At 37.3% G+C, this 14,259-nt stretch overlaps 1 protein-coding gene across 2 annotated transcripts in view; it reads right to left on the bottom strand.

Moving 5' to 3' along the window:
• Positions 1-1,545: 1,545 nt before the first annotated feature.
• The window catches only part of LOC121328012 (protocadherin-17-like), a 52,700-nt gene continuing 39,986 nt past the window's right edge, over positions 1,546-14,259 (bottom strand). For both annotated transcript variants that reach the window (XM_041272431.1, XM_041272432.1), the window contains exon 5: positions 1,546-5,639. In XM_041272431.1, coding sequence (XP_041128365.1) covers positions 4,987-5,639 — 653 coding nt within the window. In that variant the 3' untranslated portion in view covers positions 1,546-4,986. The remainder of the gene's footprint in view (positions 5,640-14,259) is intronic.

Below are 14,259 nucleotides of genomic sequence, written 5' to 3'. Positions count from 1 at the left end.
GAAATACGTGATGCAAAGCTTGTTAAGTGACCCCCTTCGCCATCAGTACCTACATTATACTTCCATATCTAGGGAAATTCTGAAGGCTAAAGAAAACTTTTATCAAACAAATGTATTACCATCACAGTATACTAGTATACCAGATCAGAATGGACCTGTTCATAATGTGGAGCTCTATTTTGAAGCTTTGTTTGTTATTAGTGCTTAAAAGGCCCTTATACTTCGGAAAATACATGTTTTTGTTGGTGTTCTACAAAAAATAATGTTCCAGGGTAGCCTAACAGAGTTGCTGGATATTCATTCCAGAGATATTCTGCTTGAGCACAGTATTGCTGTCATTGAGTCATCTCTGCCATTATGAGGTCCCCATTGCCCATGGCATAACATTGTTTTCCATTGGAATTAATGGGAACATATCCATTCCAGGGAAAGACTGGAAAACTTGTGACAGTATTACCAGAGAAAGTAATGATAACAACACTTAGTTTTCTTGTTATGAATCCACCATTCCACCCTTGCTTGGGTTTGACAAAGTATAAAGAGGTCAACTGATGTGGAAAGATATTTCCTTACCCAAGGCCACACAATGAGTCAGTGGCTGAACTGTGATTCACACACAGGATCTCAAGGCTCATGTTTCTCTTTTCCTATAACCATCAGACAGACCCAAATAGTTTGCATACTGTACATTATTAACATAGGCTAATCTGCATAGTTGAACACTGGTGGAGCCAAGGGCACACAGCCTGTTTGCCAATAATAGGAAGATTATAGAAATGTCTCACCTCTTATAAAACAGTCCCATAGTAAAAGCTCAGCAAAGTGTAATAAAGCACTGTGAAATCACAGTAAAGTGTAGGTAAGCATTGTGAAGTATGGTAAAGCACATTTTAAAACATGGCAAACCAGGGTAAACTATGGTAAATATATCATATAAACACCAGAAAAACATGGTAAAAGTGCAGAAGCACTGTGGTAAACCTTTATAAGGGGATTGACAATCTATTGTTTCACAATGAATTTGCATTTAACTGAAAAAATACGTTAAAGAAACAAAACTTGAAATAAATAACTCACTGCTTTAAATCAGCTGTCTCTCACAGTACAATTACCCCACTAAAATATAAATTATGTTTCATGAAGTCTTCAATACTTATTGTTTACTCTGGCCAAAGAAACAGTAACATCTGAAGGGCAAACAAACTTAGAGTTTTCATTAATATATTGTAGTATGGTACCAGGTGATTTTTCAAATGGAAATATTTTGATGTTTCTTTCAAAATTGCACATGTCAGACCTGCATAATGGAAGTATATGACAAGTATGATGTATGATATTATTCATTAGTCATTAAAAAAAAAAAAAGGAGTTTTAAAATGACATTTTTTTTTGTACAGAAATATTCTACTGTAATATTCTTGAAACTATACATTTAAAATGAAACACACCCTTTCTGTAACCATGAGAGTGTTACAGGAGACTTATTAAGTTAACCATGGAATCTGGTTTGATGTTAAGAATGTAGGACAGATTTGTTCATCAGTAAGGAAGGATCTGTTGTGCTTGACTTGCATAACAACATTTAATAGCTTATTTAGCATATATTAGCTTCAGACAGGGATGTCTGTTTGGTGGGAGTCTGAACTAATAAGATAAATTCAGACTCATCAGCCAAAACACAGGTGTTAAAGGCTGTACTATCATAGATAACTTCTCCATCTCCAACTTTATCACCAGTTGATCGAGAGATGGCATATTGTGGTATCACCAGTGATATTAATGCCTCCATAACATAACAGTACTTTCTGGTTCTATAGCTTTTCATAACATTGGCCTGTTAAACAGTAATACTTTTATACTTCCCTGATGAAACATAAAAAGACATGTCATTCTTTGGTAACCTGCTAACTAGCTGTAAAACTACCATGCTACAAGTTGCATTTCAAAAGTAATTACTATCAGATTCCCAGTGGAAAGTAGTTTATAACACATGTCCCCAGTATTAATGAATGCGAGAGCAGGAGACACCACCATTAGTAATTGCTTTTTATTTATAGTCGTCATTTTCCAGATAAATCACATTAAACACAGCCTTTAGACAATAGCGGTTGAGATAATCCATACAATGTATGCCTCTTTGCTTTCACCAGTTGACTGGTGTAGCGTAAAGCCCTATGGGGTGACAAGGGCTGATAAATGTGGAACACCAGCCCATGGACCAATAGGGACTGGAAGAGTCAAGACTCTAATCAGGTTTCATTCAATTACACTCCAAATCAACAAACCCTGATAGCCGAAATTCCCTTCTGACTAATGCACCAATTAATCCTGCCTGATGCCAAAAGAATGTAACTACACAATAATGATGAGGTGTATATTATGCTGGATTTCAAACTACTTGTTGACCTCAGCAACTTATACTCCATTAGACAACAAATGACTGAAAGTCAGCTATAATAAACCATGTCACATCAACCACTGGCAACCTTTCTCCTTTTTTCTGGAATTAAATTTGTTTTACAGGACAACCCACTGACTCCAAAGACGACTGTAGCTTGTGGCCAGGAGAAATGGTGGGGTTTTCATAATGCCACTGTGTGAAGCACCTGTGAATTAGGTGAACTCATCTGGAAACGTTATGGTTGATGTCTGCTGCAAATCCAAGCTAAGGAGCATGCTATGCCCAGAATGTTACACTTTTGTAGTTTTGTTTTATTGTCCTTCTACAGGATGTCAGATGTGCCAAATCTTTAAAATCACATTTATTGAGAAGCATCTCTGTTTTCTGAAGCAATGCACTGGCAAGACATTGACACATACCTTCTCTGTTGGAAAACAGGTGCAAAATATCTGTTTTAAAAAAAGGTACAAATAGAAACAATCCCAGCTCTAGGAGTTGAGAAAAACAAGGTTCTAAGCACTGCCCCTATAAAGAAACGGCCTGTCCTTATTCTCTTAGTTCCTTGAACAGCCCCATCTTCTGCTACCACCTCATGTTTCTAGGCTTGTTGAAACAGAATGAAACAGCGTCACAGGGAAGTCTGCTTATCATCAATAACACAGCAATGTTTTACAACTCCCTGCTTGAAGGATCTTGGACTCTGAAAGAGCTGGACAGACTAAGCCAAGTTCTAAACCCTAAACTAGAACAGAATGGATCTACTGATGACTGGTCTCATCAGAATTCACTTTCACCTGTCGCATAATTCTTCGTTCAAAAAAAGGTCTTTAAGAGCTCTTTTATTTTTTTCATTTCAGCCATACTGTGAAGAACAAATCACTGTCTTATTAATAAATAGTGTTTAAATAGATTTTACTTTGTTATGGTTATGTTTTTTAACCCCCAACAATCTTAATAGTTGTACATGTGTACAAACATTTCAGGAGAAAATGTCCTGGTGTTGGGTTCAGTATTCCTGATAACAATGACCCTTAAACATAAGTCTTCTAACTCCTTGTTCTGCTTCTACTGTTGTCATAATATTAATTGAAATCCCACATATTTCTATTTCTTCTATCATGTTTCGTTAGTCTTGGAGGTTTCTGTATTGAAATTAACAATGTAATACAGACATGAAAACATTCTCATAATACATAAACTGCTCAAAATAAATGCTGTTTTGATCCTTAATTTATAAAACTGTACCAAACATGCAGTACATCAGGAGATGTGAAAATCCTCAACTGACAGGAGCACCACAGTCCACTCTTAGAACAGGGTTCAGCTGCTTGGAAGGCAGATAACTATTCTACAGTAAAGCAACACTGCTGTAAAAATGGCAAAATGTTACAGATTTTATTTTAAAAAGAAAAAGACAACGCACTGTAAAAGTACAAATTTAGCTGCCTAAATAAATGACATGTTCTCCTATAAGGTTTTTGCTTTTTATTAGCTGGCGTGAAGCTTTGAACAGTTTATGTATTCTGTGTTTTTTTTTTTTTTTTTTTGGATGAAACATTAAACAGTTAGACTTTGAGGGACTGCTCCCCAAACCCCAGAGACACAAGAGCAAATAAATGAACTGAAACTCATAGAGTCTGACAGCTACTAAGGCAACAGTTGCCAAATACAATATAAGCTCAAGTATATTGCAACACAACTATATATTAATTTAATAAAATACACAATATAGCTCTGATACACTTAACAATTTGGTTCATATGCACAGAAATTGCAATAAATCAATAAAAATATGTAATTTGATGTAAACACATTAAATTTGATATATGTGCACATTAGATGATATTGTGTATAGTGGTAATGTGAAAGGACTTTTCCTTTTTTTCAGTGTCCTCTGCAGTTCATAAATACATAATTATTTCACAATTAACTGCACTTTAGAATTTTAAAGCTTTTTACAAAATTATAAATATATTTTTTTTAATGTTTGGACACTATTTCTTTTTTCACAGTACAAGAAAAATGTCCCAATATACAGGATTACAAGTGTCTTAAGGGAGATGGACATTACGATACATTACAGGTTCTGGAGTTCATGGAACATGAGGTGTTCACACAATGATAAGGATGTTTTTTTACTGTTTCACGGATTTGGAATGTTCTATGTGGCATATAAATATGGGGGGTACAGTTAACCACAAGTAACAGCTCATGACAGGTGAAGGTCTATTTCATTTTGCCTCCCCCCCTTATCACTATCTCTTATACACTTTAATATTAATGTAATGAAATCGACAATGCTATTTGTGTCCATCTTAACATAACGTGATTACCGCGTCGAGTCCAATCTTTGTCAATTTTTTTTCACCGATTGTCAAAATATAACCTGTTGTCCATTTTTTGAAATGTGACTTTGTGAAAGATGATCTGTAGTTATTAATTGGTGGGCACTTGAAATGCTTGCTAGACACCTGAAGCAGCATCTTCTGTCATTCCAGTATAACAACCCTCTTCAGGAAAAGTCCTTTCTGAATCAGCCTTCCTTTCTTACGAACACGCATTACAATTGCCAATGTGTCCTTTTTTCACTTTCTTTCACTTCCGCGGCAGTCCTGTAAAAGCTTGTCGATTTCACGCACAACCTGTTCAGCATCCAAAGCTTCTCTGCCTAACTCTGGGTTGGCCTGGTCCAATTGCTCCAGCACACAGTCCATCTCACTGGAGTCTCGACTCACTCGAGAATGCACATCGCCAAGGACTTTAGCCATCGGATCTGATGGAGGGTATGGGGAGTCTTTCAGCTGTTTTTTGGTTGACAGGTAATGGGCGCTTGAGTCTGCAAAGTTGCCAGGTTTCACTTCACAGCCTTCTATCATTCCTCTTGTGGATGTGCATGCTGGGATACATGTCTTGTTGGGACTGTTTGAAGCTGAGGGAATTTCTTGCAATAAGGGGCTCAGAGCACGCTTGGCTTTCAAGTAAGGTTTGACGTTGGCAACAAGAATGGTGTGATCTCTTTTCTCTTTTCCGAAAGTGCAGAATGTTTTTTTTCCATTGGTGTTCATGGTTTCATAACTTTCAGTCTCGACGTTCACTTCAGCACCTGCTGGTACAAAGAGGTTTGTGCGATAATCTGCGTTCTCTGCCTGGTTAGCTGTGGGGAACTGTGGCATCCAGCACCTGTCAGAGTGTCCTAGTACTCGACACTCATCCGTGCAATTAACGCACTCTTCTTGCTCTGAAAAAACAAACAAACAGGGTTTCTCATTAGGTTTACTACCTTAGACACAAATCACAGAATCCATAACACTCTACGGTACATTTGTTGCTTGAGGGGCTTGCTTGACCCATTGTCTCCTGCAATTAAAAACAAAAACAGAATAATTGTTATAAAAAAAATAAAAATAAAAAAAAACATGCTATCATGAGAATTAGGGAGACCAGCTGGCTGCTGTTGTGTTTTCCACAAGTATCATCAAGAGGCTGGTGTGTTGCATGACTCTCATATTGCAAAAACACCAAAGCCAAAATTGGCAAAAGTGTGAAACTTTATTGTATTTTGATGTAATTTAGGCATTTGAAGCTCTCCCAATTCAAAATCACAATATACTACTGCCAAGTGCTTTCTACATTTCTGAATTTGTGTAATTATTCTACCTCTTTTTCTCAAATCATAAGAAACTATGATGAAAGTGGCACATTTAACTTGTGTTCGGCTCACTGAGGCTCACCCCTTGCTTGAGTTGGAGGGGATGTTTATGAGACAGCCAAAAATCCTTAAACATGGGAATATCTGTACACAAAACACCTGTATTAAAAAAGATCACTTGGCAATGCTAAAGATAGTTATCCATCAGAGAAATACATGTGTGCTCCAGTAACTAAAAATGTTTATCAAGAAAAGGGTTGCACAAATCCTAACTCTTTTAACTAACAACGTGGTTTAAAAAAAAAAAAACAATAACATTCTCCCTTAATCTAGTAATTAAGGTGATAAATCCCATGTTACCATGTTTCCTAAACACAACAACATGTACTTCTTCACGGGTCCTGAATTTCTATCGTCCTTTGCAGGATCATAAAATATGAGAGCTATTTTGGCAAGATTTCAAACTGGTACTTAGAGCCTAACCTTATTAAATTCCATGCATAAAATACCATGCAATGCACATTACTAGGAAAAGTTAACCATTCATAATTGAAAAGGAAGGAACCATATTATATAACTCAGTAAATAAAAATTCTGCAATGTACTTACACGCATTTGCTTGGCATTTATGTTCTATTAAGTTCTATAGGCTTTTAAGAAATAGTTTTGTATAATATATTAGAGGTTAGTTTGTGATGATATCTGGTTCTGCTAAAGTACTGTTATAGTAATATAAGCCTCTTTGGTTAATCAGATGTCTGTAGCATAATGGGTGTAGTGGTACCCTTTCTGAAATACCAGAGTTTTGTGGATGGTTGAAAGTCTGTAAGTCATCAGCTTTGCTCCTTTTAAAAAGATCTGAGACTAGTTTAAAATCCAAATGTCTTCTGAAGCATGCTTAGTGATGCATCGCACTGTACAGAACGCACATGTTTGTTATGGCAGACCATGCAAGTACAGTATATAGACAAAAGTGCACATATAAATGTGGCAGACTGGTCCCGGGGTGCAGTATAAATGTGGCATTGTGACACTGTACATACTTTCTTTCACTCTCACATACTGTACATATACAAGAATTTCATGTGAATTTACTAGTAATTTATTGCTAGCTGAACCTGAGATTCTCAGCTACTCGCTATGAATAAAGATCTGAAATATAATGCCAACAGTCTGAAGCTTCTTCATCTATTCTCTTCTATTGTTGTGTCACATCAGAGGAAGTAGGCTTTGAGTATTGATTATCATACATTATAAGCACCTCTCCTGACTATTAGCCTGCAGTTCTGAATGCATTCACCAGCTGACGGGGGGGGGGGGGGGGGGGGGGGGGGGGTGCTGTAATAGAACAGCAACAACCATAAACATGCAATAAATCATCAGCAGTATGAATGAGAAACAATAATCAAATTTCATAAAAAGAAAAAAATGTGTTAGTCAATGCTATGCAGAACTAAAAGAAGGGGAGATGCCACATTTCTCCAGCTTCAGCAACTCATTTGCAGTACTCCTTGTAGAAACCTTGATTCATTAGAGACAAACAAATGCAAGAGGCTGGTAAACTGTTCATAAGCAGCAAATCTATACACCACAAATACCCAGACACCACCTAGTGAATTCAAGCAAAAACAGAGACATAAAGGACAATAACGGCATTATAAGATCATCATAATTTGCTAAATGTTTGGGGAATTTATGAGCTGAACAAGTCATTTTTCCAGTGAAGGTCCTCTGGATATAACTGGTCCTCATGGCAACAAGAATGCTTGGGTGAAAACAGATACTGCTGCTATCCAAATGTCATCCCTTTAATCACTCATTTGATCACTCGCAGCTCCTGTTTGCTGTACACGAGTTAGCTGCCACCTGACAAACCACTTGGAAAATGGAGCTCTGGATACTTTGTCAGTGAATTTGAAACAGAAGGTCCTGCTGGTTTTGTCAGGGCTGGTTTACACAGGATGTTACGCATTACAAATACAGGAGCACATTCTATCTGGGTCTGTAGGTGAGTAGCACTATAGTGCTGCACCATGCAACGATGGAGATCTTTTTTCAATTGACATTCAGAGGGGAACGAAAAGGAATCATTTGTGTTGTACTTTTCTTGGATAAATCAAATCACAGAACACAAACAAGCATCATCTGTCTATGGAATACAATATTTTGGATACTCTATCATCAAGCAGGGATTTGTTTTTTCATTCACTGTAACTAGGGTCTGAAAGTGACACTTTTATCACTTAACTGCAAAACCCTGAAAAAGACATGCTTTCAGAAAATATATTAGTCATGGCTCTTTTTTTTTTAAATTTAGTCGTTGTCAATTATTTTTTGTTATTTTCTCCCAATTTGAAATGACCAATTATTATTTAGGCTCAGCTCACCACCACCACCCCTGCGCTGACTCAGGAGTGGCGAAGACGAACACACGCCGTCCTCCGAAGTGTGTGCCATAGGCCGACAGCTTCTTTACACACTGTGGATTCACCATGCAACCACCCAGGAGCTACAGCGCCGGAGGACAACGCAGCTCTGGGCAGCTTACTGGCAAGCCCGCAGGCGCCCAGCCAGCCAGCCAGATAGGTCCTAATAACTACAAACTAACAGGCCAAAGACAGGCACTCAAGCTGTGCATCTTTTTCAATAGACATTTTGTGTAAATGGAACAAAGGTGTAGAATCCCGAGGATGCATACCACAGTCTGCCACTCATATCAGAATAACTCTTCTAATAGATAAAGTTCACAGTCTAGATAGGGCCCACATAAAACCATTTATATACCCTGGCCATTAAAGCTTAACTTACATGATCTAATTACTATTGCTTTAACACAGTACTCTTATAGTAGACAAATGGCTAAATAAAGGGCTCATGTACATGCCTAATGTACAGAGAGCTACATAATGTGTTGTAGCCAAAGCTTTTATTAACATATTGACTTTCACTTGCCTTTTCAGCCACAATATGTTAAATAAAGTATAGCACAAAGTCAATTCTGTCATCTTAACCGTTTGATTTATTATAGCCAGCCAGGACAGGTTCCCATTAACTGGCCATTTGTAAAATGTTCCATCCTGGTGTACTGGTAATGTATGGCTGAATAAAATAACAACAAAACAACCACTGTCTTCTGTCATTACATAACACACTCAACAAATTTACAATTTTTCTGTTGATAGTAACAATGACCGGGTGTTCAAAGGTTATTTTGTGGCCCCCAGGTAGGTCACGTGTGATATAACCAAACTACAGGGATGTTGATATCCTTAGTTACAAGCACATAACCATAGCTTCCACCTGTCTGAGTCAAACTGTAATTACAATTACTGACATCGTCACAAAGCAGACAACACAAAGATTTGAATTTCCCTTTTTGAATAGAGGACTAATTTTTGTGCAGCACCTTCGAAGATACCAAGGGTTAATTGTGATATTAAAAGTGCACTCTTGCCATACTGTCCTGACATTGTATCCCATACTGCAATGGAAATCAAGAAACACTGCAACATATTTTCAGACATTGGCCAGCATCACAACAGTTCGATTTACATGCGTCCAGAAGCGACTGCTGACTGATGGGGCAGGTACTGTAAAAAACTGCAAAGGAGTCAATCAATATACACAATAACCCTTACTCAAGAAGTGAGCAAGCTGTGTCGACCAGAACAATGGCGATTTCACCAACTTCCAAATAAAGTGGCCAAAACCTGTTTTGAATGGAGTGTGCTTGATGCAATGTGCCATTGTACAGCCGCACCTTGGAAACTGGATAGTCACATATCAGCTGTCTTAATGGAGAACCGTGTATTAAACAAACAAAACAATCAATCAGCAGCTACTCATTGTTTCCAATCCCAAAAACAAGACCAGGGATGGTATTTATGTGGTGAAACACTTTTTCGATGGTTCGTAACCATCTCATTTATCAGTAGCACATGCAGTGGACAGCCAAGTAAAGGCTAGACTCTTTTACCCTGGTGGGCAAAATTCCTGCAGTGGTTGGGTGGTTTATGATAAAAACTGTACTGAAACTGTGTGATGTCACAACACTAGAACAGCAAGAAAGGCTGATGGACAGGATGGACTAAACGTGGCACTTCATCTCTGCAGTTCTCTCTTTTTTATTGCTCCACCTTATGATTATTGGTTTCAAATAAGAACAACGTGAAAGCCCTGAAAAGAGTAGCTGTAAAATACAGCCTAGAAAGCAGCGTGCACCTGTGTCACACAACTGGGTACAGTCGTCATAACAAGCAGGGCTGCATTAACTCCAAGTGAATTCAGTGGCAGCGGGATTCAGCCCTGAGCATCTGTGACAGACTACAGTACACCTGCACACCTCGGGGGCAAGCTAGCAATGATCTGAATAAATCTATCCGCAACACACTGGGACTCCTGTTGTATTTACAATGTGGTTTGCATAAGCACAGTGCTCTCATTACAAATGAATTCTGAGTATCTGTGTTTACTGTGGGTTTTTTTTTTTTTTTTTGGGGGGGGGGGGGGGGGGGGGGGGGGGTGCAAGCAGTTAGTAGTCATGGCAAACAATGCTATCGCAGAAACAAGACAACAGAATGACACTGCACACACATAACAGGCTAATAAACAGGAATTGAAATATTCTGAAACTGTAAATTGGATTTAAAAAAATGCTTTTAAAGTATAGGCAGTTTCCACAGTGTTATTTTGCATGTTCACAGTCTCCTTTATCATTTCCCCTTATTTCTGTCAGTCGCCCGGCTGCTCAGTGACATGGAAACTCAGTGGGGTGATATGCAGAATTACAATGCGCTTACACTGGTAATGACACATGTCTTCTCTTGAAATAGTCCTTCAACCAAGAATATCTTATCTTTATTCAATGGCCAGCCTAAGCCAACATATTCATTTTAACATAAATAGAATCAATAATTATTGTGGAAGCAAGCCTAATTGCATTATATATTCACATATTATCAACCTCATGCAGGTTGTTCTATGTTGTTACCACACCAGCTGGGGAAAATAATTAAATAAAAAATGTCTTTCATTTAAAAAATGTGTATTTTTAAACAGTAGGGGAGCCTTTTACTGTTAATAACTGGTTGTCTGATCAAGCCAAACCAAGAAGATATTACAAAGAAACAAATATTAAAAAAAAAAAAAAAAAAGCTTTTCACAGAATAAAAAAGACATTTGATTGTAATCATCAGTCATTATTTACATAAAGCTCTGTTGCTTTGACTGAAATATGGTGTATACTATTCAGCCTTGACTATGCATAATTTAATTACTAGCCCCTTTCCTCTTTCAAAAGACTTGCAGTACTCTACCTGGGTTTACATCAAAGATGTCAATGTCCCATGATTAGTCAAGAAGGCTTTAAGACAGCATGGCATTCATTTATACCCAGTGAAACCTTAAGCTGAAACACAGGTACATTTATGGATTGTCAAAGGGCTTTCTTCCAGTCTAAACAATAAGCAAATGCATCTCTGGTTTCTGTTGCCAGACTGCCAGCAAGCTGTTATCCAGCTACTCTTGAATTTCAGCAAGGATTCAGTTACAGGAAGACATGGCTGATTTCGGTTAAATATGTCTTTGTTTGTTATTGTTACACTACTTTGAAAACATTTATGAAGAAAATAAAGAAGGTAAATGACAGAAAAGGTGATTAATACAATAGCCAAGTTTCCTTAACCAAATATAAAATGGGGACAAAAATCAGTTTACTACAGGTCAGTCCTGTAGTGAGGTAAAATGCAATTATGTGTGTCCTGTGATAACCTATTGTGCAGATGTAGCTAATTCCTGCACTAACATTACTCAGCAATCAATGTTGGCAAATGAGATTTATGGTCCCAAAAGATATGATTTAGAAGGAAAGGGTTAACAGTCACCAAGTCCAGTGATGGAGCCCTCCTATTGTATGCTGAGGCACTGACTTACTGAGGCTGATTCTGTGCTTTCAATGAAGGTTTTCAACTAGATGGGGGCAGGAGGAAGATTAGCATGATTAAGTTAAACTAACTAGAGCAAAGAGGACTGGGTTTAGATTTTGAACCTGTAAATGATTCAATACTGCCCTCCACCTCTTTCCCTGAACTCAGACCAGCACAAGTACTATTTCCCAGCAGTGAAGCTTGGAAAGCAATCTTGGGTACTGCTGCTGATTTTCCTATTGCAGCAATCGCTTTTCAAAGCTAATTTGCTCTATATTGCGGTCAAAGCTCTAATAAAAACAAGAATAATACATTAATTCATCAATAAATAAATAAAAAAAAAGATAATAAAAATGGTCCTGAATGTGCTTTGCAAAGCAAGAGTTATAAATGTGAAAAACAATACATATACTCGTCAGCAGTCCCCTCCATTTATCAGACTGTTCCATTCACAGCAATCACCACAGGGACGCTCCGTAAATCAGAAGGACACATTGCCAGGCTAGAATCTCAAGGAATACAGGGTCTTTATATCCTCTTCATTTAGAGTGCAAATTAATCTGAAATAACGTCATGCAACTACAGGACAGTGTGATATATTTATATAAACATGATATACCGCTATGAATACATTACAATGATAAAATACCACTTTTTCAGTCCTTAGTATGAATGCATTTAATGTTTAGCTTCCATTACACCCATTGCCATTTCATGCCTAATTGGGTGATGGGGACAAGTTTGACCCCTCCAACACTGTTTCAGTTGTGACCTGAGAGGAATACAGCAGTGAAAGGCATAAGAGGCTAGTGAATGAACCTCTTGTGTCAGCTGGCTCTCTAGTAAACAGATATCACTACCAGCAGTATATAGCAGTTTTAGGTTAGAACTGAGGCATGGAACGAACACAACAATGATCTAAATTAGGAAATATCTTTTTTTAATCTTAGATTCATGGTTAAAGGTGTTTAAGGAAGGTATATTGTTATTGATTATGTAGATGAATGGGCAAAAGTGAGTGACACCTGAAGCCATATCTGCAAGTCAAGATAAGCATAGGCTAGCTGATTCCAGGCTACTATGTATGATATTTACCTAATACAGCAAATCCCCTTCATGCGACATGGTTTAAATAATGTTAAAAATGATTTCTCATGAGAGCTAGTCAGTGTTTTATGCCATGGTTCTCATTCTCTTATTAGATTAGATTTTTAGCTAATACACTCTCAAGCAATGCAAGTGGTATAATGTAATTTCAATTTCTAATGGCCACTAACAGTTCTAGGACTACTTGAAATATAAGCTATAACAGTTATGTAATTGTGCAGCAAAGCCTACTGTCAATTTATTAATGAATACAGATAATTAAATATAGTTTACACAATTCCAGAGTTCACTTCCCTGGAAAAAAAAAAACTATTTACTTTTAAATTTAATTTTATAAACAATTTACCATTTTCCAACTAGGCTGTGCCAGGCTCACACCTGCCTCTGTGGTGAAAAAACAAACAGACCAAAAAAACCTCAATGTATTACAAAAGTCAATAGTCTCTTTTATCTTTTATCTAAGCAATATATATATATATATTATAGCATATATATATATATATATAGATATATTATATATATATAATATATATTAATATCAAATAGTCTATTTGACCAGCAGTTGTGGGCCTGCACAGGTGCATGTTTTACCTGGATAAGAGCTATGAAAAGAAGCAGATGAAAACAGCAAGAGGCAATTTCCATTCCAGCTAGAGACTGTAATAAGCACAAAGGGTATCAGGTCTCTGCTTTTTTCCTGCCTCACCACACCTGGGTTTAGATTTGCTCCCTCAGGCATAAACCTATATTCCTACACAATCTATAATTAAGAGCTCACAGTGGGTGACTTTCTTTACAGAAATGGATTACTTACTCTACTTATACACTGCAACATTTACTGCAGTATTACGTTAAACGAATAGTAAAGGAGAAACATACATGTTCATATTACAAAATGAGAACAGAACAACTGGAGAGGCTGAAGAGACTACATTAAATCACTACATTGTTGAGTCCTAGTTTGTCCAAAGATGTGCTTTTTCATGTAAAAAATTCACTTTCTTATTTTTAAGCTTTACTTAACATTACAAGAGCTAGATAATATATACTACAGTTTATGTCATTTTGTCATCACTCCAGTTCTCTTTTTCCTTTTCTATCCGATTTATGTCTTGTGCAGCCACACTCACAATGGAGTCCTACGTTTCTAAGCTTTGTTTATTCGGTCCCTCTGATCT

This window comes from Polyodon spathula, chromosome 15 (genome assembly GCF_017654505.1).
Source record: "Polyodon spathula isolate WHYD16114869_AA chromosome 15, ASM1765450v1, whole genome shotgun sequence".
In the NCBI taxonomy this organism is placed as follows: Eukaryota; Metazoa; Chordata; class Actinopteri; order Acipenseriformes; family Polyodontidae; genus Polyodon; species Polyodon spathula.
The sequence above is the reverse complement of the archived record's forward strand: the minus strand, read 5'-3'. Positions and strand labels throughout refer to the sequence as shown.